A 24,285-nucleotide genomic window follows, 5' to 3' on the forward strand; every position below is an offset into this window, starting at 1 on the left:
CCACCCAAGTCCCCTCCCTTCCAGCCCCCCTGCCTTCACGGCAAGATCCTCTTAGACTCCTTTCCCTCAAGGCTCTGTCTGGTCCCCAGTCCTCCTCACCCCTCACAGCCTTCTCCCCTAGACCACTCTCCTCCCAGTCTTGTCTCCTCATGCCCTTTCTTCTGTCCCCTCACAGCTCCACCCCTCCCCACAGACCTCTTCCCCTTACAGCTCCATCCCCTCCTGGCCTTGTCCCCAACGCAGTGCGCGCTGTGATTTCCCTCCCAGTCCGATTCCCAGCACCACCCCAGACTAGCTCCTTCAAAGCGCCACCCCCTCCCAGCCCTGTCCCAGCTGTGTGAGGTCCACCCCTGCACACAGCTCTCCCCTCATCTGCCCAGCCCTGTCCCCTGCAGCCTGGCCCCTGCCCCCTGGTGCCTGGACTCCAGGCCAGGCCAAGCCAGTTCCCAGGGTTCCCTGGTTGCGAGGGCAGGGCCAGCAGCAGGGCAGGGCGAGCAGCAACAGTGGGAGGCACCTCCCATCCAGCATCCTCACAGGTAAAGAGCAGCCCTGCGGGGCAGCTTCCTTTTTCTCCTCATGGCCTCCTCTGCTCAGCTGGGGGAAGGGGGCAGGGGAGTCTCCACGCGTGGCAGGAGCTGGGCCCCGGGTCTTGCCTGCCCTGGTTTCCCAGAGCTGTTGTTCCACCAGAACTGCTCCCATGGTGCCATGGCAACCAGGCTGCCAGGGAACCCAGGTGGCGACAGAGCCCAGGCGCCTTGAGCCGAGCCTGCATGGTGAAGAGCCACAGAGGTGGGGAAGACAGGGAAGGAGTCGGGCGGGAAGGAACACGCAGGTGAGGCATGGAGGAGGCTGTGGGGGGAATGGGTGTGGCTGGGACCCAGAGAATGGTCTCATTATGGGGGGCACAAGGTTGGAGGCTCTTGGCTGGTAAACAGGTGAAGGGGTACTCCCCAGCCCCTATTTGGCAGAGGCAAAGGCAAAGGGCAGAAATGGGCTGGGGTAGGTACTGGGGGGGACCCTACCAGTGCAGGAGCTGGAACTGCAACAGGCCTGCCAGCCTTGCAGCAGAGCGCTTTGCACTGGGGGCTGGATGTGGTGTGAAGGCTGCGCCCACGAGGCCCGGCCCGGTCCCGGGCTGCAGCGCTGTGGAGCTCGGCTCCGCCCTGGGGAGAGCGCCCACCCATCGCTCGCTCTCCACCCCAAATTCTCTCTCCTCCTGGGCCTGGGGCGGTGGCCCTGACATCACCCCCACTCCAGGGTTCAGCCCCAGCTCAGCCCACCCCCGGCATCCAAGATGTTCCTCTCCTCCCTGCCAGGACTGCAGGATCTTGCCCACTAATCTCTCAAAACTCCCCTCCCAGCACACGGCTCAAGCCCAGTTTTGATCAACTGTCTCCTGTATGCATGAACCATCATCTATAACTTCCACTGCTCAGAAGAGATAGCCCAAGTCCCTTATTCTGGCATTTGAGGCTTCTCCAAGATACAACAGCTAATATTTATAGACCATTTAGCACATTTAGGTACCATTCTTACCACTTCACACTGAATAACTTGCTTGCTCTTCAAGACAACCGTATGAGGTAGGTACTGTAATTTATCTTCATTTTACACATAAAGAAACTGAGGCCCAGAGAGGTTAAGTAACATATCTATGGTCACACAGCTACTAATGATAGAGCCAGGATTCAAATCCAGGCAGTCTGACTCCAGAGCCCACACTCTTAAACATTAAGCCATACTTCAGGGTTGGCTGCCAGCCCCCTACTCCATCCACCCATCATTCCAGCCTGGCCCACATCCTGCTTTTCCCAAATGCTCCTCTGCTTTCTACCTCCAAAACTGCTCATACAGTACCTACCACTTGAAATGCAATCCCCATCGTCTCCGCCATCTGCAATCTGAGAAATTCCCCCACATCCTAGTTCCGTCAAGATTCAGGTCATATGCCACCACTAAGAAGCCCTCCTGAATCCCGCCTCCAGCCAGAAATTATTGCTGATCCTGTTCAGAGCTCCCCCACACAGCACATGTCTGTCCTGCTTTTTATGGCACAGGTTAGCTTTGGCAAAGCGTGACAGCTATTTGTGTTCATGACTCCCAGAATCCCAGCTCAGGAAGAGAATTTGATAATCTCCCAGCTAACACAGAGTACACGGCCTGGAACAGAGTAGGTGCTCAATAAAAGCTGCCGTCCAGAGGGAGTCAATGAATGTGCTCAGGAGGCTGCTCTAAGAAATACTCTCTCCTGAACTTTTACCACAGCCTCCAATCTCCTCTTCCAACCCATTCTTCACCCTGTGGCCAGTGAGAGCTTTCAAAAGTACAAATCTGGGCCGGGCGTGGTGGCTTACTCCTGTAATCCCAGCACTTTGGGAGGCTGAGGCGAGCAGATCACATGAGGCCAGGAGTTCAAAACCAACCCGGGCAACATGGCGAAAACCCGTCTCTAATGAAAATACAAAAATTAGCCGGGCGTGGTGGTGGGGGCCTGTAATCTCCTGCTGAGGCAGGAGAATCACTTGAATCCAGGAGGCAGAGGTTGCAGTGAGCCAAGATTGTGCCACTGCAGTCCAGCCTGGGAGACAGAGCGAGACTCCGTCTAAAAACAAACAAACAAACAAACAAACAAACAAAACCCACCACCACCACCACCAAAAGTACAAATCTAGGCCTGGCGCCGTGGATCATGCCTGTAATCCCAGCACTTTGGGAGGCCAAGGCAGGTGGATCACCTGAGGTCAGGAATTCAAGACCAGCCTGGCCAACATGATGAAACCACATCTCTACTAAAAATACAAAAATTAGCTGAGCATGGTGGGTGTGCCTGTAATCCCAGCTACTTGGGAGGCTGAGGCAGGAGAATCACTTGAACCCAGGAGACAGAGGTTGCAGTGAGCTGACATCGCACCACTGCACTCCAGCCTGGGAGATAGAGTGAGACTGTCTCCAAAAAAAAAAAAAAAAAAAAAAAAAGTACAAATCTAGCTGGGCACAGTGGCTTATACTTGTAATCCCAGCTACTCCAGAGGCTGACATGGAAGGATCACTTAAGGCAGGAGTTGAAGACCAGCCTGGGCAACATGGCAAAACCTCATCTCTACCAAAAATACAAAAAATTAGCCAGGTGTGGTGGCGGGCCCCTGTAGTCCCAGCTACTTGGGAGGCTGAGGCACGAGAATCGCTTGAACCCGGGAGGTGGAGGCTGCAGTGAGCCAAGATTGTGCCACCACACTCCAGCCTGAGTGACAGAGTGAGACTCCATCTCAAAAAAAAAAAGTATTGCCAGGCATGGTGGCTCAGGCCCATAATCTCAGCACTTTGGTAGGCTGAGGTAGGAGGATCACTTAAGCCCAGGAGTTCAAGACCAGCCTGGGCAACACAGGGAGACCCCGTCTCTACAGAAAATAAAAAATTAGCCAGGCGTGGTGGCGCATGCCTGTGGTCCTAGCTACTAGGGAGGCTGAGGCAGGAAAATCGCTTGAGCCCAGGAGGTCAAGGCTGCGGTAAGCTGTGATCGTGCCACTGCACTCCAGCCTGGGCAACAAAGTGAGACCCTGTCTCAAAAACAAAAACAAAAACAAAAACAAAACTGTACTAACCTAACTATTTCATTCTCTCACTAAAACCCTTCCACAGCGCCAGATAACTCACTCAACAAACAACAACTGAGCACCCTCTGTATGCCAGGCACAGTGCTGGGTGCTGGAAATATACTAGTGAGCAAAATGCACGAGAACATTCTCAGGGAGGTGATGTTCTAGTGAGGGAATGGGTGTGGCTGGGACCCAGAGAATTGTCTCATTATGGGGGGCACAAGGTTGGAGGCTTAGAGAAGAAAGAAACAAGTAAATATATCCTGCCATTTCAGGTAGGGGTGAAGTGCTAGGAAGGAAAATATAGCAGATTGCGAAAAGGTGCTGTTTGAGATGTGGTGCTCAGGGAAGGCCTTTCTGGAGCAATGGCATATAAGCAGAGTGCTGAGGGAAGTGAGAGGAAGTTGCATGGCAAAGGCAGAGCAGTCCAGAGAGAGGGTACAGCCAGCGCAAAGGCCCGGAGGTAGAACTGTGTCTGGCATGTTCGAGAAACAGTGAAGAGGCCAGTGTGGCCGGAACAGAGTGAATGAGAGGAGATAGGAGGTAAGATCAGAGAGGTCATGGGGGCCAAATCGGAAAGGGCACGAGCCTACAATAAAGACTTTGGCTTTTGCTCTGATTGAGGTGAGCAGAGGAGGGACATGATCTAACTTGGGTGTTCCAGGAATCAGCAGCCATGGGATAACCTTCATCTTCCTCACTGTGGCCATGGATGGCTCTCCTGACTTGACCCCCACCTCATATATTCTCTGCCCCATTGCCCCAACCTGGCTACCTCCTGCTCAGCCTTCAATGCTCTGCTCAGGTATGCCTTTCCATGCCTGCCTGCCTCCTCCACACAGGCTGTCTTACACCCGCTTCTCTCGGGCTGCAGTAGGGCCCTGTTGTCACCTCTAATTCCTAGGGCAAAGGCACTACTTAGCTCATTGAATTCTTGAAACTTACCAAGGCAGGCACCATTAGCCTCATTTCATAGATGAAGACACTGAGGCTCAGAGAGGTGACATAAACTTGCTCAAGGTCACATAGCTATTAAGTAAAAAAGCTAGGATTCAAACCCAGGGCCCAGGCTTTTCATGACATCTTGTTGCCTCTCCTCACTCCCGGCTCCGTGCTGCCCCTGGCTCTGCACTCTTTGGCAATTCCTCCCTTGAGAGCTCACCCCCGTTTTGGTTGCAAAGGGAATAGTGGCAGGGAGATCAGGCTGTCAGCACAGCCTCCCACAAGGGAGCCTGGCAAAAAAAGGAGGGTGCTTGACGGCGTTGCTTCTGACATCATACATACTGCTGAAGAAACAGCACTGGGGATGTGGAATCCCTCAAGTCAGAGCCCCCAGAACAACACTCGGGGACATGCTGATCACATGGAAAATCTCTCTTCTTCTCTTTCTCTCGCACACATACACACACATGCAAACACACAGAGAGAGAAAGAGCCTGTTGTAGAGTAAGACGCTGGGCAGGCCAAGGCTCAGGTCCTGACTGCCACTGACCAGCTGTGTGAGCCCGTGCATGTCACTTTTCCTCTCTGCAACTCAGTTTCTCATCTGTGCAGGGGTCAAGCAAAACCAATTCCCTCTTTGGATTCCTGGACTTCAGAAACGGTCTGGGAGCACCCCCTCTCTGGACTCTTCCCAGCCAGGAGCAAAACATCTGCATGTGCGCACACACACACACACACACACACACACTCACACACATGCATGCAGAGGTACAATAACACAGACACATGCAAAGGCAGACAAACCTAGAAACAAAAACACATCCACAGACACAAGAAAATAGACACAAACACATGCAGACATGCACATATACGGACACAACCACACACACACACTCACACACACACGCCCATGTGCGCTGTCTGCTGGGCTATTCTGTGGGGGAAATTGGAGAGCATCCTCTGCAGAGGGGGAAATAAGCTATGTTACACAAATAACCACAGTACAAAGCAGAAAGTTATCAGGGCTGGGGAACAGAGGAAGTGCTGGGGGAGTGCAGGAGAGAGATCCCTTCTGTTTGGGGGTGGTTGAGCAGAATAAAAATAAACTTGCACTTACTGCGCACCTTCCCTGTGTCAGGCATTTTCCACACATTATTTAATCTGCATGGCAAACGTGAGGGAAGAATTAGGATTCCTATTTTGCAGATGAAGAAAAAAACTCCAAGAGGGGAAATGACTGCCAAAGGTCTCAGAGCTAGCAAGTGGCAGGACAGAGATTCAAACCCCAAAGCTTGTGCTAGTTCCTCTGCTGCCCGGAAGGCTTCCTGGGGGAGGAAGCTTGTGGACTGGGTCTTGCCTGGAAGGAGTTGGTAGAGATGAAGAGTGAGGGAACCTTGTGTGCCAAAGCACTAAGATGGGGAGAAGCAGTGTAGGATGTTCCACAGGGATCTGGGGCTGGCCTGCCCATGGCAGGGGCACTAATCCTCCTCGAATGCTGCTTCTAATGGGAGGTCTTCTCTCCCTCCTTCCCTTTATTGGCACTGCCCGGAACCAGGCAGCCAGCAGGGGATGGGATCAGGATGCAGTTGTCATGGAAACGAATGGGGGCTGTTGCCATGGATATCATAAGATGAGGGCAAGAGGAAGCTAGGGATGGTGAGGACTATCCCCATGACAACTTAGGTGGCAGCGGGGGGAACGGGACGGACTGGAAGTAGAGACAAGAAAACAAGACGAGGAGGTCATTGCACCTGGATGGGACCAGGGGCTTTGGGTTCTGGAAGGAGCAGACTGGGCCAGGAGACTGGACCCAGTGGCAGGGGAGAGAGGAGGCGGGGGGACTGCAGCCACCTCTCCCTCCAATATTTCTTCTGCAAGCTAGTTCTGCTGCCCAATCCCAGTGTCACAGGGATCTAAGCCCGAGCCCAGCCTGGCTTGGCACAGGAACTGACAGGGAAGAAAGAAGCCTTCAAAGGAGCTGAGCTGCATACACGGGCTTTGGGAGCACAAGACCTGGGTTTGAATCCCAGCTTTGCTGCTGTGCAGCCCTAAAAATAATAGTTGTCATTTATTGAGTTGTCATTTTGCTAGGCTGAGCAACACTGCAAGGTTTGGGTTGTTCTCTCTGAGGAGGACAGCACAGATGATGAAACTGAGGTACAGAGAGATGAAGTAACCTGCCCAAAGCCTTGAAGCTCAGCACTGGTGGAGCCAAGATTCAAACAAAAGTGTATCTGAACACAAAGCCCGTGCTCTTAGCACCACCCCACCCTCTGTCCCAGGCACTATAAGCAGTCCCTTCAAGGTACAGTCCTCGCATTCTTCATCTCCCCGTGCCTTCCCACAGTGGCGCACAAAGGATCGGATGCTGGGTAAATATTTGTGGAGTGGGTGAATGAGGAAGCAACCCAGGAGGAAGCAGGAAGGACTGAGGTTAGATGGAAGAAGCTCCTGACTTCAAGAGCGATGACTCATGGATGTGGCTAGCCAAGGGTGGCAGAAGACGCACAGAGCTGGGATGGACTGGACGGACTAGGCTTTATGAACCATCCAATCCCACAGACCCAAATGGAGGCCCAGAGAGTCAAAGTGACTTGCCCAGGGTTGCACAGGACAAGAATCCCCCTCACCTCTGGCCAGCATCCCACTCTTAGCTTCAGAAGCCCCTCTGAATCTGGCCTGTCTCCCCACCCCTCACCTCCCACCCTGCCCTGTAAGTTCCTCAATGTCACAGGCAATAGCAGGTTACTTGCAATTCCTAGACTACAGCAAGCTGATCCACATAACCAAGCCCATGCTCATACTCTTCCTTTGTTTCTTCTGCCCAGAATGTCTTCTGTCTCCCCTTCACCCCCCGACTTGATTGATCTGGGTGAGCTCATCTTCATCTTGCAGTACCCTGAGCAGGTTGGTCCTTCTGGGAAGTCAATGCTGACTCACTCCTGCCGCTCACGGAACATGACAGGGTCAGTGACTCCCTCCCCTGTGTCTTATGCATACCCATATATCACAGTCAGTCTTTCTTCCTGGCTAACTTGTGGTTCTCTCTTAAAGTGTCCGTCTCCCACCCCACACCCCCGTCCTGTTTCCCAAGGGCAGCGGCCCAGTGTGATTCACCTTTGCGGACCTATGGCACTCATGCCAGTACTAAGCACACAGCAGTTACTCAGCAGCCACCCTGGGTCCTCGAAGACCACAGGTAGAAATCACGTGTGTCTGTGTGTGTGTGACCATCCTGCCTGACAACTGTCACCCTAAAGGCCACAGCCTCATGTGCTTAAAAGCCACCCACACCCAGCCTTGTGATTACATCCACCAGACACAGACATCAAGGCTGCCAGGTACATAAAGTCACCACTTCACACAATCAACCTCACACTCAGAATTCCTCACACCCAGTCTCACATCATCACATTTCCTCAGCTCTGCAGCAGTGTGCACAGTCTCACAACTGTGAGACCTGCAGAGCCTTGTGCAAAGACATGTGTGAGGATGCCCGGCCACATGGAGGCCATGCGTGCACACATATTTCTCTCACGGCTGATCAAAACCCCACCCCCTTCCCACAGCACAAGCCCTCTGCCCGATTCAGCCAATTCAGTTGCCCACGGGTCGGGAGGGCCATCTGACCCTGACTTGCCCCCTCCCTCCATGTAGTTGAACCCCCGTCCCCACCCCCACACTTGCTTCTCTCTCCATTCAGCAGAAGGGTAGAATGGTCTCCTCGTCCCCAGCCCCAGGTCACCTACATTCACACACCCTGGAGAGCAGAATAAACAGAGTAATGTACCCACCATTCCCCTGCATGACCCTGGAGCGCTCCCCCAGGTTTTTGTCTATGCGGTCCCTGTCTCCTATAATGCCTTCTCACCCCTTGCCACCTTTTCAAACCCTTACCAGCCTTCAAGGCTCAACTCTTGCACCTCTTCCTCCAGCAAGCCCTCCTGGACACCACACCTCCCCACCCACCTTGACATCTCCTTCCTCTCTGGGCCAGGAACAAAATGTGCTCATTACTGAAGCCATTCCTGTCCAATCATGTTAACCCTTTGCATCCTTCCTACTTTCCCAAAGGATTTCTCATCTCTCATCTCCCCTGGGAGATGGAGAGCTCGCAGAGGACACAGCCACTGTCATGCTTAAAAAAAAAAAAATCTTTTTGTAGAGACGAGATCTCACTATGTTGCCCAGGCTGATCTGAAACTCCTGGCCTCAAGCCATCTGCCTGTCTCAGCCTCCCAAAGGGCTAGGATTACAGGTGTGAGCCACCACACCCGGCCTCTGTCTTACTTTGGATCTCTCACAGTATTTAGCGTCAGGTCTTATACCCAGTAAGGGCTCAAACAATGCTTTGTTGAGTAGAATGAGGAAGAGTAAATAAGGGAGACAGGCAGGGAGGGAGGGGAGAAATAAATGAGACTTTGAATGGGTGAATGAGTAGATGAGTTGAGCGAGTGAGGCAATAAGTGAGGGAAGGAGGTGAGGTTCTAGGAAACCTAGAGGTTCAATGTGATAGAGATGCTGAAGGGAGGGAGGAAAGAAAAGACAGGAGAAAACTCTCACCTGGGCCTTAATCAAAACAAGAGCCACCAATCACAGCACACTTGCCCAACAGTGCACAAGCTCCTATGCTGGGCTCGTTGTGTTCTTTCTTGCTAATCTTCATGACAACCCAGAGAGGTAGGTATATTCTCACTGTACTCAGGAGGAAAACAAAGCTCAAGGAGAAGAAAAAACTTGCTCAAGGTTATACAGATGTAAGTGGCAGAACCAGAAGGTAAACTCAGATTTGTCTAATACCAAAGGCTCAGACAGGAAAAGTCGGGGGTATGAGCCCACTTCAGACACATCATGGAAGGTGTGAGTCCTACAAACCCATAAAGGACATCTTCCACCCTCCAGCTGAGAGCCTCCAGGGAGTCTTAGAACCAGCCTCTGCCCAGGTGCAGGGAATATTTAGGGTCGTTGCATTGGAGGGAAATGGCTTCCTCTCAGATTCAGAGATCCCTAAAGTTGTAGAATCAGAACCTTAAAAGTAAACGATCAAGGAATCTAAACATTGCAGAATATTAAAATTGCATCATCAGAATTTGTTCAAATGGTAGAATTATGCAATCTTAAAACCACAGGACTGGAAAATCCCCAAATCACTGCATTGTAGAAATAGAAATCATAAAATTGCAGTGGAATGTGTCACTGAATCATTGTCTATTAAATTCACATAATCATAGCTTCTTAAAACTGTAGCATCTCAGATTCACAAAATGTCACAGCTGGAAGAGTCATTGGAGACCCTCTAATCCAACCCTTCTCCTTTTTATAGATGTCAAAGAGGTCATGCGACACATCCAAGGTTAGCCTGCCCGTGTTGGGAGTCATTCATGCATTTATTGAGTGCCTCCTGGGTGTTGACAAAACCACGAATCAAACCCTACTCTCTTTCCCGGCCCCTATTCCCAGCCCTGGATAGGAAAGAAGGCAAGGCCCTGGTGGGGATTGGAAGAGGGAAGTGGGGTGGGTGGAATATACATCAGACAGAGAGAAGAGATCAGCTTTTATTGATGGAAATTCCTTTGTACACAGCAACACGCACTCTGAGAGGCCTTTTCCTCCTGATAATATTTACAGAGCACTATGGGAGTGGCAGAGGGCATGGGGTGAGGCCTTCAAGCAGTGGAGGAGATGGCAGCAATGGCCACAGCAAGGGAACAAACGACAGGGAACTAGGCAGGCTGGGTCCCGCCCCCGTCTGGTCCTCTGAGCCCTAGGCACCCTGCATCTCTGTTTGTGCTCACAGAGGACAGAGGTAGGTCCTTGGGATGTCATTTGGAGACCTCTCCAGTAGTGGCAGGCTCCAGGGTGCCTGGGAAGTGGGAGTGCGGGTACGGGAGGGTCCAGGTTCCAAGCTCCAAGCTCCAAGCTCTGCTTCTCCCACATTTTAGTCAGACCTAGGGCTCCAGCTCTCTTTAATTCAGGGGCTGGAGTCCAGAGGAGACAGCAGTGGGGATGGGAATTCCAAGAAGAAGGTGGGGGGAGGAAGGGGCACGATGCTTGCCCATCTGGTTCCTGAAGCAGGGGACAGGGTCCCATGGGGGGATCTGCGGGGGGGTGGGTGGGGGGAAGGAGGGGCTGGTTAAGGCTTTTGCTTCTGCATAGAAAATGGCCCTTGTCCTCTCAGTTACCGAGAGGAGGGACTACTGCACTCGGAGGCCGGACAGCAGAACTGGTGAGCGTCTTCCTCTTCCTCTTCCTCAGTCTCCTCCTCCTCCTCCTCTTCCCTGGGGCCAGGAAGGGCGGGGTAGAGGCCACAGGCGGTGGGTGACAGAGAGAGGCAGAGGCATTAGTTTGCAGAGCAGGGGAGATACGCGAAGGGCCAGGACCGGAACCAGAAGGTGGGACGAGAATGGGGGTCAGGGTGGGGAGGCCAGTGTGATGGATTATCCAGGGTCACACCCAACTCAGTGTGCTGGGACAGCCCTCCCCCACACCCAGCCTGGGCTCAGTCTTAAGGTCACCCTCAGCATATATCAACTCCCTTTCTAACCCTGCCAGGTGCCTGACCCTCATTTTAATATAATAACAGCAACCTGCTCTCATTTTGCACGCATCATCTCACTTAGCCCCTACAACAGCTCTGCAGAGGAGCATTTTAGAGATGAGGGAATTAAAGCTCAGAAAGGTTAGATAACTTGCTCTAGGTCACACAGCTGGGTAAGTGGTAGAGTCAGGATTTGAACCCAGAGTTTTTGGAGCTCCAAGTCTCAGACTCATCCCACTAGGTCCTTTGGGTGAACTTGGCACTATCTCTAGAAACCCACCCTGCTCTTGAAGGACAAGGATTTGTATTTCCTGAAGGTTCAGGCTCAGGAAAATGGGAGATACTTGGAAATGGAGTACGGAAAGCCCACAGCTTTGGAAGCAAACAGACCTGGGTTCAAATCCCAGCTCTACAAGTGGTTCCAGGCTATATGCCCTTGAGCGCATTATTGTCACTCTTGGAGCCTCAGTTTCCTCATCTGTAAAAATGGGGCTCGTGATGTGAACCTCCCAGGACTGTTGCAAGAACTAGAACATATATCAAGTGTCTGGCAAACACCAGCAATGGGAACATGGTGGTGATTATTGTTAACTACTCGTGAGCTAAATCTAATTCCCAAAGTGGCCGTCTGCCCACACAGAAGCAGCCACAGCAGTGGGAGAAGAGTCGCTGCAGGAACAAGCACCTAACCCTAGGGTGCTGCTGAGCAGTACCAGGGGCCAGGCTGCATGTGGCATTCACTGGTGCTGGGCTACAGTTTCATATGGTGGATGGACAGACAGTTGGGCTGGGAGGGGACCAGGTGACTTGGGAGTGACAAGGCTGACCTTCTGGGGACAGACAAGGAAACAGTTACCCTCATTCCCAGACCCCTTGGCTCAGGGGATGCAGGAATTATGGAATCCAGGAGACTGGAAGAATGGGAAGAGGTGGGAAGGAACGCAGACAGGGAAGTGAAGGGAAAGGAAAGGAAGGCATTGCTGTCCATCTGATGCACAGACAAGCACACACACGCACGCACACGCCTTTCTCAGACTCAGAGCTCCCTCTGACACATTGTTCCACGGACTTCCTGAATCAGCAAAATCACATGAAGCAGGGCGCAAGTTCTGGGCAAGTAGCCCTCCCTTTCTGAGTGTCCCATTCCTCATCTATAAAAAGAGAACATCCACACTTCTCCAGGCTGTCATGAGGAACAAGTGATATTCCATTCCCACTGCTCACTCCCCTCTTTTCCAGGCGAGGCCCCTGCTTCCTCTCCCCCTAACACTGCAGTCACCTCCTGATTTCTTCTCCCTCCCTTCTTGAACCACATTAGCCTTCCTAAAGCCCACCTTCAAGCATGCATCTCTTCTGCTCAGACACCCACTGCCTCCTGGATAAAGTTCAGGGTCCTCAAGTTGGCATTCAAGGCTCTCCCATCATATGGCCTCACCAGGCCTTTCCTGTTAGATGGCAAAAGCACAGGCTATGGAATCAGACGGACCTGAGTTTCAATACCAGGCCCATCATTTACTAGCCGGATGACCTTGGGTCCATTTCTTCACCATTCCAGGACACACTTTCCTTACCTGCAAACCGAGGAAATACCTATTCTGCAGGGTGCAGTGGGACTAAAGGAATTCAAATATGTACTAAGCAAGGCTGGTGCTTAGTGCATGGTAACTATTATTATAACGGCCATTATAGTGGTATCCATGTTCCCTACTCACTGATGCCTAGCCTTCACCAAGCTAGCTTGTTCATTATTCCATCAGCATGCCTGGCCTTTTCACATCTCTATGTGTGTGCTGATTCTGTTTCTTCCACTTAGAATACTCTTCCCTCTGCACAGATCTTTGCCTATTACCATCCTTTCTGAATTTCCTGACCCAGCTCAAGTGCCACTTCCTAAGGAAGTCCTAGCCAGAAGTATTCTCTGCTTCCTTCCAGCTCCAGCATCCGTTCCCTTGGCCAGGGCTCTCCATTTGTTGCTTTGAACTTTCCTGAAGCATTTCTTTCACCAATCCCCCAATACCCTTGTATCCCCACCACTATCACTGCTTTGCTCCTCTGTAAGAAAGAGGGGGCCCCTCTAGCATTTAGGGCCAGTCTCTCCACCTGGACTCTGGAGCCCATCCCCATTACCTCCTCCACAACAATCATCCCCTCTCCCCCCTGCGTTTTCAACCTCTCCCCCTCTGTTGCCTCCTTCCTATCAACATTTATAGAAGCTCAAGTCTCTCCCATCTGGGAATAAAAACCCTCTATCTGCCCCCACATCCCCCTCTGTCCCTCTCTCCTCTTCACAGCTAAGCTTCTTCTTAAGAAACCCGTCTACACTGGCCATCTCTGCTTCACTTCGGTACCTCCCACGAGCTCTTCGACCCACTCCAATCTGCCTCATGCGCCCACCACTCCACGGAAGCTGTTCTGAGGAAGGTCGCCCAGGCCCTCCTGATGGTTAAAGCCAATAGACTCTCTTCCGCCCTCGGCTTACTCCCCCCAGGCTGCAACATTTGACACTCTTAACAAGGCCCTCCTCTGCATGGCCCTTTCCTTCCTCTGCTTCTGTGAGCCCACCCCCACTGCTTTTCCTCCTACTGCTCTGACCCCGCCCCCATTTCTTCCTGGGCTCCTTCCCTACGCGTTGGTTTCCCCTTCCCAGTTCTGCTCTGGCCCTCTTCTCTTTCACTCCACACTTTTTCAGTGATCTCATTCCATTTCATAACTTCAGGTGTGGATCCCTCTCCTGGGTCCCGGACCCATCGAGCCCAATGCTTGCTGGACAGCTCTACCAGGATGGCCCTTTGGGCCTTCAGCTCTCATAGGGACCTCTGACTCAGCATCTCACCATTGTCCTTAAGGCACCACCATTCATCCAGTCACCTGAGCCCAAAACATACCTTGGAGTCACCCTAGATTCTTCCTACCCCCTTAGCAAGTCAGTCACCAATTATTGTGGACTCTACCTCCTAAATAGCTCTAAAAGATAGACTGTGATGTTGCCCCTACCATCTCATCTTCTACTCCTCTCACTCCTTCTTCAGCCTTTTCCCCATCACACTGGTCTCCCTGCTGCTCCCCAAACAGACCAAACACACTCTTGCCTCGGGGCCTTTACACCTGTAGTTCCTTCTATCTGGAACATCGTCCCTGAGAGGTACACGGCTCACTCTCTTACCTCCTTCAAGCCTCTGCTCAAATACTGCCTCATCAGAGAGGCCCTCCCTCTCAAAAGGCACCCCAACATTCTCTACCTTATCACCCCAGCTTTATTTTTCTTCGTAGCACTTATCGACATCAGATACACTCTAGACATTTAGTTGTTTATTTATTTTTCTGTCTCACTCACTGTAAGATCCATCAGGACAGGCATCTGTTCTGTTCAGTGCTAAACCCCTAGTGCCTAACACAGTGCCTGGCATTCGATAAATATTCGGTGAATGAATGAATCCAGTGCCAGGCATGAACACTTGAACTTACTGCGAACTCCAGCCTCTGTCATCTCCACCTCCTCCTCTCTCCCCGGTTACCTCTTCAGTCTCTGACTCCAGTCCTCTCTTCCTCCTGATCACCTCTCAAATCCATCTCCTCGGCTCTATGCCCACGACCTTGGCTTCTCTCTCCCTTGGATTACTGCATAGCCTCCTCCCTCATTTCCCTTCTAAAACGCTAATTTGATCATGTCACTTTTCATCTTTTCCTATTCAAGAACTGTTCATGGCTCTCCAACTGCCTACCAAAAAAAAATAAAATAAAATAAAAAGCCTATACTCTTCAGACAGCTGCTTGAGGTAAGCCTGACCTCTGCACCCTCCAATGTCTGATTTCACCTTGCTCACCTCCAGGCCTTTGCGGACACTGTCAGCACCTCCTCCCCCATCTCTAACTCTCAGCATCCTCATGGACCTTGAATGACTGGCTTAAACACAGCTTTCTTCAGGAAACTTGACCTAACTCACAAAGCAAAAGTAATTCCTCTGCAAAATCCGCAGGGAAATGAGTATTGCCAGTGTCACTTGGGATCTCTGAGAACCAGGGGTAGGATGAAAGTTAGTAAATATGTCTGAGACTAAGGACTCTGGATGCTGGGTGAGCATTAATAGAGGTTCCCTTTTCCCCTTGCACTATCACCCTGGCATGGACTCATGTCCCTCTGGCCCTCTGCTAACTTTGACTCATCCTCGCCTCTTCCCTTTCCCTCACCTTATACATCCACAACAGTTTATATCATCTGACACTTCTATTGAGTCTATCTCATTAATAACTCTCAAAGGATTTGGATTCTATAATTTGAAATTAAAGTGCTTCTCAACAAATGGTGCTCACTGGAGTCGTGCAACACAGTAGCCCTGCTCAAATCCATTTCTTCTCTGCCAATACCCCAGTTTAGGCCTTCCAGCTGGTTTCCCTGCATACAACCCATTTTTCATACTGACTGCTAATGTGATGTTTCTAAAACACAAATTTTGCCAAATTACTCTCCTATTTAGAATCCATTCAACTGACACTTTGTCACCAACAATATTGGTTCTCAAGCTTTTTGAGGGGAATGCAAACCCCTTTAGCAATTTAATGAAAGCCATGGACCATCTCTTCCACCAAAAAATGCACATAGATATATGAATGCAACATTTTGCATTCAATTTCCAGAGGTTCGTGGGGTTCCTGAAGCCCATCTGAGACCCATGCACCCCAGGTTAGGAACTTCTGGCCCTTCCCAATAACATCCCGTTTCTTTTCCATATGCTGTATGCTATTCCTTCTGCCTGGAATGCTCTTCCACACTTCACCCTTCTGTCCCTGGCTCTTACTTAACCTTTAAGACCCAGCTCTTAGGCTGAGTTGACCTGTACCAGCCCCAGACAGGGCCAAATTCCTTCCTCTGGGCTTCCCTACCCTTCAGTGTTCCCCTCTGTCAGGGCCCTTCTCAGTCTCCCTGAGTGACTGGGAACTCATGGAGGGCAAGAACTGTTACCCAACAGAGACCCTGGTCACAGCAGTACTCCAAAAGTATCTACTGAAATCAACACTAATAATAGCTACTCTTTCCTGAGTACCCATTATGTGCCAGCCACTCAAATTCTGAATGCATTCATCTGAATGAGCTCAGCTCATTCAGTAAATGAACCCCATGATGTTGGTGGTATTGAGTCCTGTTTAACAGATAAGGAACTAGGCTCAGAAACGTGAAGTGAGTTGGTCAAGGTCAGCCAGCTAGTGAGTGACAAAGTTGGGATTGAAATTGCCATGAATGCCATGGCAAGTAGTGGTCCACCATGCCTCACTGCTCTGGACTGTGAGATTAGGAGATGGTATCAGTAGAAGAGGACCAAGAACTAGGGCCAGAACTCCCTACTTGGAATCCCTTTCCCAGGAACGCCTACTCTTATTTTCCCTCCTGCATCACCTTTATATAAGCCAAGACCAGGCACCTGGTTCTCTCTTCTTATGATGCAACCCATGTACCCTGTACTCCTCTCAGCCTTCTCATCCCAAAGCCCTGCTATGGTCAGGCCCATTCTTTGCTCCAGAACCGTCTAATACACACAGCTTTGAGATCGAATCCAATTCAATGCTACACAGTTGGCTATGAGGAAAACAAGACACAGGTAGTCCCTCCTCTTCTAGAGCTGACAGTCACCCAGGAGCCTTACGTTGCATTATCTCCAATCCTAAAGACAGCCCTAAGAGGTAAGTTGGCATTAGCCCCATTACATAGATGAGGAAACAGAGGCTCAGAGGATAAATGACTTGCCCAGAGTCACCGAGTTGGTAAGTGGCAGAACTCGGACTTGAATAAAGGTACTGACTCCACTATTTTTCCCCTATGACGTCATCCTGCTTGGAAGGGCCAAAGAGTGAACAAGACCATTTCTGGTGGAGGAAGGGGATGAAGGAAAGCTAGCACTCTTCCAAGACTCAGTACAAACGTCCCCTCCAGTAGGAAGCCTTCCCAGAAGGGGTTAATTGCCCCTCATCTGGCAGCCTTCTGGGCCTACTTCTGTCCCATCCCAAATCACACTACGGTGTCATTGTCTATGTGCCTTTCTCCCTTCTAGACTTCAGCTCCATGAGAGCAGGATCAGATACAATTCATTCCAATATTCCACCAAAGGTCAGCACAAGGCCTAATCTAAAGCAGGCAAGACAGAATCCTTGCTGAATGAATGAGGTGGTATCTGAGCTAATTATTAAAAGGATCTAAACAAAATCTGAACAGCTGGATACAGGGAGAAGGTATAAAGGAGGAGGGAAATGAATTAATAAAAGCAAGGAAATGGGACCAAGGAAAAAGGCCAGTAATTTTGAAATGATGACAGGGTGTTCATAACATGTTTTCACTGTTGTTATGGGGGTTTTCTTTTCCTTACAAAAATGGGATCATACTGTAAACCCTGTTCTGCAACTTGCTTTCTCCATGTAACAGTAAGTCTTGTAGATCTTGCTGTGCGAGTATATACAGAGCTACCTTTTCTTTGGATCTGCTACAGAGTAATCCATAATATGGGTATATCATGGACTAAGATCTATTCCCTACTGATAGACATTTAGGTTGTTTTAATTTTTCAGTATCACAAGCAATGCTGCACTGAACATCTCTGCATATGTCTCCAAGTATTCTTGAAGGTTAAGATTCTTAAAAGTTGAACTGCTGGGTCAAAGGAATGCACATTTTGTTTAAAGTGCACATAAAAGTTATTTCCGTTACTTTAACATGTTTGCAGTCTGGCTGTAAAGAAAGATTATTCCTACTCACATAATCTTGTCTTTCTTTTGAGAAGCATATATCATGCACCTTTTAGTTAAGAGTTGGTTGAGAATGATATCCTACAAGGGCAGGTGACAAAGAGTTGCACAGTCTGGCTTATGTTTGCAGTTTGGATTGTGGTGTTTTAGAAAAGGCCTCTGGCTGGCCAAGTTGAGGTCCTTCTGGAAGCAAGACCTTGGAGAAATCTAGCTCCAGGATATGGTTCTCAGCATGGAAGAATACAGACATTTAGGATTCTGGTGGTAACTGACAAACTAGCCCCATAAAAAATGTTACCAATTTGCACAAGGTATCTGAGAGGTTCTGTTTCTCCAGAACCCTTCCAATATTTTTAATTTGGGAACCTAAAAATGGCACTTCATTGCTTTAGTTACATTTCTTTTTTTTTTTTTTTTTTTTTTTTTTGAGACGGAGTCTCGCTCTGTTGCCCAGGCTGGAGTGCAGTGGCGCAATCTTGGCTCACTGCAAGTTCCGCCTCCCGGGTTCACGCCATTCTCCTGCCTCAGCCTCCTGAGTAGCTGGGACTACACGCGCCCGCCACCACGCCCGGCTAATTTTTTGTATTTTTACTAGAGACGGAGTTTCACCATGTTAGCCAGGATGGTCTCGATCTCCTGATCTCGTGATCCGCCTGCCTCGGCCTCCCAAAGTGCTAGGATTACAGGCATGAGCCACCGCACCCGGCCTGCTTTAGCTGCATTTCTTTAACTATTAGTAAGCTTGGGCATATTTTCTCCTTTATTAGCTAATTGTCTATTTCTTCCCTGAATTGCCATATCATGTTATCTCTCCATTTTGAATGGGTTTTGTATCTTTTTCTTAGTAGTTTCCAGAAGGTGATATAGATATAGGCAGAGATATTAACCTTTTGCCTGATATCTGTGTAGTAAACACTTTCTCCTAGCCTGTTTATGTTTTAATTTTGTGTATAGTATCTTTCTCCACACAGAAGTTTTAAATTTTAATGTAGCCAAAATTATTACTCTTTATGTTATAGCTTATGGGTTTTTAAGTCATGCTCAGGAAGGCTTTCTCCACCCTAATATTATTAAAATATTCCAGATTTTTTTCTGGTACCTTTATGGCTTTTTTTTTTCTTCTTTTGACAGAGTCTCCCTCTGTTGCCTAGGCTGGAGGGCTGGAGTGCAGTGGCGAGATCTCAGCTCACTGCATCCTCCACCTCCCGGGTTTAAGCAATTCTCCTGTCTCATCCTGCCGAATTGGGATTACAGGCATGTGCCACCAGGCCCAGCTAATTTTTGTATTTTTGGTGTTTTGCCATGTTTCCCAGTCTGCTCTTGAACTCCTGAGCTCAAGCAATCCACCCGCCTCAGCATGTAACCCCATGAGCCACTGCACCTGGCCTGTATTTGTTTTCATATGAGACAAGGATTTCACTTAAATTTTTTTTCCCAAATGGGTAACCAATAGTCCCATCTCATTTATTGACTCCCCACTGATTTGAGATGTCTTTTGTCATGAATTAAATTCCCATATGAACATAAGTTTGTGTCTAAACTCTCTATTTTGTTTCATGTCTGTAGTCCTCTATTTCTGTGATAGAACATTTGAAATTATTGCAGCTTTATGGTAAGTTTATATCTAACAGAATAACAAGTTGCCCTCATTCTTTTTTTTTTTTTTTTTTTTTTTTTTTGAGACTGAGATCTTGGCTCACTGCAAACTCTGCCTCCCAGGTTCACACCATTCTCCCGCCTCAGCCTCCTGAGTAGCTGGGACTACAGGCACCCGCCACCACGCCTGGCAATTTTTTTTTTAATGTATTTTTAGTAGAGACGGGGTTTCACCGTGTTAGCCAGGATAGTCTCGATCTCCTGACCTCGTGATCAGCCCACCTCGGCCTCCCAAAGTGCTGGGATTACAGGCGTGAGCCACCACGCCCGGCCACCTGCATTCTTTTTCAAAATTTTCTTAGTGATTCATGAACATTTACTCTTCTGAATGAACTTTAAACTCCAATCACTCAAATCCCAAAGAAAATATCACTGAAATTTTAATAAGGAATGCAATGAATGTTTTGGCCAAATTGGGAACAAAATGTCATTTTTACCACAGTGACTCTTCTCATCCAGGAACAAGATATAACTTTGTTTTACTCAAGTCTTCTTACAGCCGTTGATTAAATTTTATAGTTTTCTATAGAGAAGTATTTCACATTTCTTGTAAATTCATAGTGGTTTTATAGAATTATTTTTTCTATTGTGAATGGGATCTTTTCTATTATGTGTTCTAATTAGTTATTGCTGGTACTCAGAGAAGTTAATGGTTTGCGTGTATATTTATCTGTGTCTACTCACTGCACTGACTTTTCTTCTTAGTTCTACTAATTTTTCATTTTATTCTCTTCGATTATCTAAGTAGACAATCATACCATCCTCAAATAATGCTAATTCTAACTCTGTCTTTCTAACATTTATACCATGTATTTCTTTTGTTAATCCCACTGGTTAAAACTTCCAGAAAAATATTGGTTAATAACAGCGATAGCAGCCATCCTTATTTTGTTCCTGAATTCAATGGAAATGTATCTAGGGCCTCACTGTTACATTTGATGATTCTCTTTGGTTTCTGATAAAAATTCTTTACCAAGTTAAGGAAGTTTTCATGATTCCTAGCTTACTATTTAGTCATCTATTACTGTGTAACAAACTACCCCAATACAGCAGAATAGATGTATAATTTAATCAGATCACTTTTCAGCATTTATGGAGATGATTATATGATATTTTCTCTTTAATATCTTAATACAATAAATTACAATAACATTTCCTAATGTTGAACAATCCCTGCACTCTTGGGGCAAACTTTCATTTGTCACAATATATTCTTCTTTTAATACACTGATGGATTCCATTTGATAATCTTTTATTGAAAATAGTTGTTGCTCTATTAATATGTGGCATTAGGCTATAGTTGTTTTTTTTTTATTTTGTTTAAACCTGTCTAGTTATACTAGCCTTATGGGATGAACTGGGAAGCTATCTATCTTTTCCTATTATCTGATCTTTCAAGATTTGCTAGAATTTCCATCATACCAGAACTTCCAGAATACCAACTGGACCTGGTACCATTTCTGGGGAGAAAACTTTGACCGTCTTTTCTTTTTTTTTTTTGAGATGGAGTCTCACACCGTTGCCCTGGCTGGAGTGCAGGGGCGCAATCTCGGCTCACTGCAACCTCCGCCTCCCAGGTTCAAGCGATTCTCCTGCCTCAGCCTCCCGAGTAGCTGGGATTACAGGCGCCTGCCACCACGCCTGGCTAATTATTTTTTATTTTTTATTTTTAGTAGAGACGGGGTTTCACTATGTTGGCCAGGCTGGTCTTGAATGCCTGACCTCGTGATCCACCCGCCTCGGCCTCCCAAAGTGGTGGGATTACAGGTGTGAGCTACCACGCCCGGCCACTTTGACCATCTTTTAAGTTTCTTCCCTACTTTTCCATTTTATTCAGGTTTCCTGTCCCACCTTAAGTCACTTTGGTAATTTACATTTTCCTAGAAAACCACCCAATTCATCTATATTTTCACATTTACTGGTAAAAAAGTATATACAATGTTTATTTTATTTTATTTTGAGACGGAGTCTCGCTCTGTTACCCAGGCTGGAGTGCAGTGGTACGATCTTGGCTCACTGCAACCTCTGCCTCCCAGGTTCAAGTGATTCTCCTGCTTCAGCCTCCCTAGTAGCTGGGATTACAGGCACACACCACCACGCCCGGCTAATTTCTGTATTTTTAGTAGAGACGGGGTTTTGCCATGTTGGCCAGGCTGGTCTCGAACTCCTGACCTCAGGTGATCCACCCACCTTGGCCTCCCAAAGTCCTGGGATTACAGGCATGAGCCACTGTGTCCAACCAATATTTTCTTTTTTTCTTTTCTTTTCTTTTTCTTTTCTTTTTTTTTTTTTTTTTTTGAGACGGAGTCTCACTCTGTCGCCCAGGCTGGAGTGCAGTGGTGCAATCTCGGCTCACTGCAAGCTCCGCCTCCCGGGTTCAAGCCCTTCTCCTGCCTCAGCCTCTCGAGTAGCTGGGACTACAGGCACCCGCCACCATGCCTGACTAATTTTTTGTATTTTTAGTAGAGACGGGGTTTCACTGTGTTAGCCAGGATGGTCTCGATCTCCTGACCTCGTGATCTGCCTGCTTCAGCCTCCCAAAGTGCTGGGATTACAGGCGTGAGCCACTGCGCCTGGCCCCAATATTTTCTTATAATAACTTTTTTTTCATCTCCTTAGAATCTATGGTTAAATCCCCTTCCTTATTTCTTAATGTATTTATTTATTTAGCCTTTTTCTTAGTCATATCTGCCAAAGAATGTCTACCAAACTAGGTAGAGCTGGTCTTTCCAAAAGTCATATTTACTTACTTATTAATACTTTATCAAATCTTTTGTTTTCCATTTCATTAATTTCTGGTTTTATTTGTAGTAATTACTCTGCTTTGTTTTGGTTGTTTTTTTCTAGCTTCTTGAGTGGAATAATTAGTCCATTTAATTTAAACCATCTTGTTCTTTAATAAAAGCAATTAAGATTATAAATTTTCCTCTGGGAATCCCTGTGCCCATATTTTATAGGTTTTAAGTTGTAGTATTCTCACTGACATTTATTCTAAATAGTCCATAAATTCCACTCTTATTTCCTCTTTAACACAAGTATTTTTAAACTTTCAAATGGGGAGGAGGGCCTAGCCTTTTTGCTGCTGCTGTTAATATTTCCTTTTATTGAGTTGTAATTAGAAAACATAAAATAGGTTTTCTAATTAACTTAGAAATAATGTTTTCCAGCCGGGTGTGGTGGCTCACACCTGTAATCCCAACACTTTGGGAGGCCAAGGCGGGCAGATCACGAGGTCAGGAGTTCGAGACCAGCCTGGCCAACATGGTGAAACCCCGTCTCTACTAAAAGAAAAATACAAAAATCAGCCAGGTGTAGTGGCGCATGCCTGTTATCCCAGCTACTCGGGAGGCTGAAGCAGGAGAATTGCTTGAACCCAGGAGGCAGAGGCTGCAATGAGCCGAGATGGCACCACAGCACTCTAGTCTGGGCGACAGAGCAAGACTCCATCTCAGAAAAAAAAAAAAGAAATAACATTCTCCAAAGATATGGGCAGATTGTTCCCTCTGCCTAACTGCCCTTCCTCAGTCTATCCAACTGGCAAACTCCTATTCATCCTTTAAAAAAGCTGGATTATCACATAGTCTAGGACCAACCACTCAGGCCTTTTGGGGCAGGTCTCTAGGGAAGGATTTTTTTAAGGAAGGACAAATTAGATAGATCCCAAATGTCCTCTTTGGTCTGCTGACCTGATCTTCCAGGCACTCTCCTCATACACTCGGACACCCATTCCACAGGCACAGCGGGGGCTCAGGGAGGTGGGAGGGGCTGGCAATGACACTGTATATTTGTCTGGAAGGAGGAGGAATTGGGGGAGGGATGGGTCTAGCTCTTACCTGCTCTCTGCCAGCCTGCCTGAGGGGGTAAGCTTCATGGAGTCAAGGACCTGAGTAGGACAGCAATACTGGTGTAGAGTATGAGACGCTGTGGACCTGAGAGACAGCAAGAGACAGAGAGAGACAGAGAGAGAGACAGGGAGGGAGGGAAGTGGCAGGGTGGGCGATGGGGGCAAGAAGGTGAGAGTGAGTGCGGGAGGGGAAAAGGGAAGGCTGGGAGGAATGGAGGATGGGAAATGGAAGAGGAGGCGTGGGAGGCAGGGAGGGAGGAAAGGAAGGAAGATAAGGGAGAAAGGAAAAGAGGAAGGGAGAGAGGGAGGAAGATGGAGAGAGAGGAAGGAAGGAAGGAGGGAGGGAGGGAGGGAGGGAGGGAGGAAGGAAGGAAGGAAGGAAGGAAGGAAGGAAGGAAGGAAGAAAAAAAGAAAAAAACCACAAAGTCAAGAAAGAGAGGACGGCACTCGAACCACATACAGAACACAACGACAACAGGGGGCAGTAGAGACGAAAGAGCCGGGCTGGGCCTCCTGTGTTCCAGGTGACTCCGTGGGGACCTCAGCCACAGAGACGCTGGGACACCACAGTAGGGAAGGGGGAAGGGAGCCCTCCTCACACCAGACGCCACAGGGGTAGGGAGGACGGGAGGGGAAGGGGGGATGAAAGAGAAGGGGGAAAGATGCATGGGGGCTCCCCTTAGAGAAGATCCCTCACAGGAAGGGAGGAAGGGATGGAGGAAGGAGAAGCTCTGGGCCCAAAGAAGGGGGAGAACCCAGGTGGGTGGGTAAGGGGAACACTGAAGGAAGAGAGGGAGAGAGAGAGAGAGAGAAACCGAAAGAGACAGAAAAGGAGAAAGACAGAGAAAGAGGAAGACAGAGAAAGGGCGAGACAGAAGACACAGAGAGAAGCCAGAGAGAGGCAGAGAGCGCCAGAGCAGAGGAGGGTGAGGGCGGAGGAGGCTGACAAGGTCTCAGTGGTCTTGGTGACAGGATGG

General features: G+C 48.7%; 1 protein-coding gene across 18 annotated transcripts in view; it reads right to left on the reverse strand.

The window, feature by feature from the left end:
- The window catches only part of IQSEC2 (IQ motif and Sec7 domain ArfGEF 2), a 130,448-nt gene that overhangs the window by 30,429 nt on the left and 75,734 nt on the right, over nt 1-24,285 (reverse strand). For 10 of the 18 annotated variants that reach the window (XR_002941550.3, XM_024353368.3, XM_024353367.3 and 7 more), the window contains one exon: nt 23,298-23,393. The exons of 5 other annotated variants lie outside the window; for them this stretch is intronic. Coding sequence is in view for 12 of the 13 variants with exons in the window: in XM_024353368.3 (XP_024209136.1) it covers nt 23,298-23,393 (96 nt within the window). In the remaining variant the exon portion in view is untranslated. Of the gene's footprint in view, nt 1-1,861; nt 2,431-10,079; nt 10,817-23,297; nt 23,511-24,285 lie in introns of those variants that run through there. 3 more of the 18 variants (XM_024353372.3, XM_024353362.3, XM_024353364.3) reach the window with 3 other exon arrangements.

This window comes from Pan troglodytes, chromosome X (assembly GCF_028858775.2).
Source record: "Pan troglodytes isolate AG18354 chromosome X, NHGRI_mPanTro3-v2.0_pri, whole genome shotgun sequence".
In the NCBI taxonomy this organism is placed as follows: domain Eukaryota; kingdom Metazoa; phylum Chordata; class Mammalia; order Primates; family Hominidae; genus Pan; species Pan troglodytes.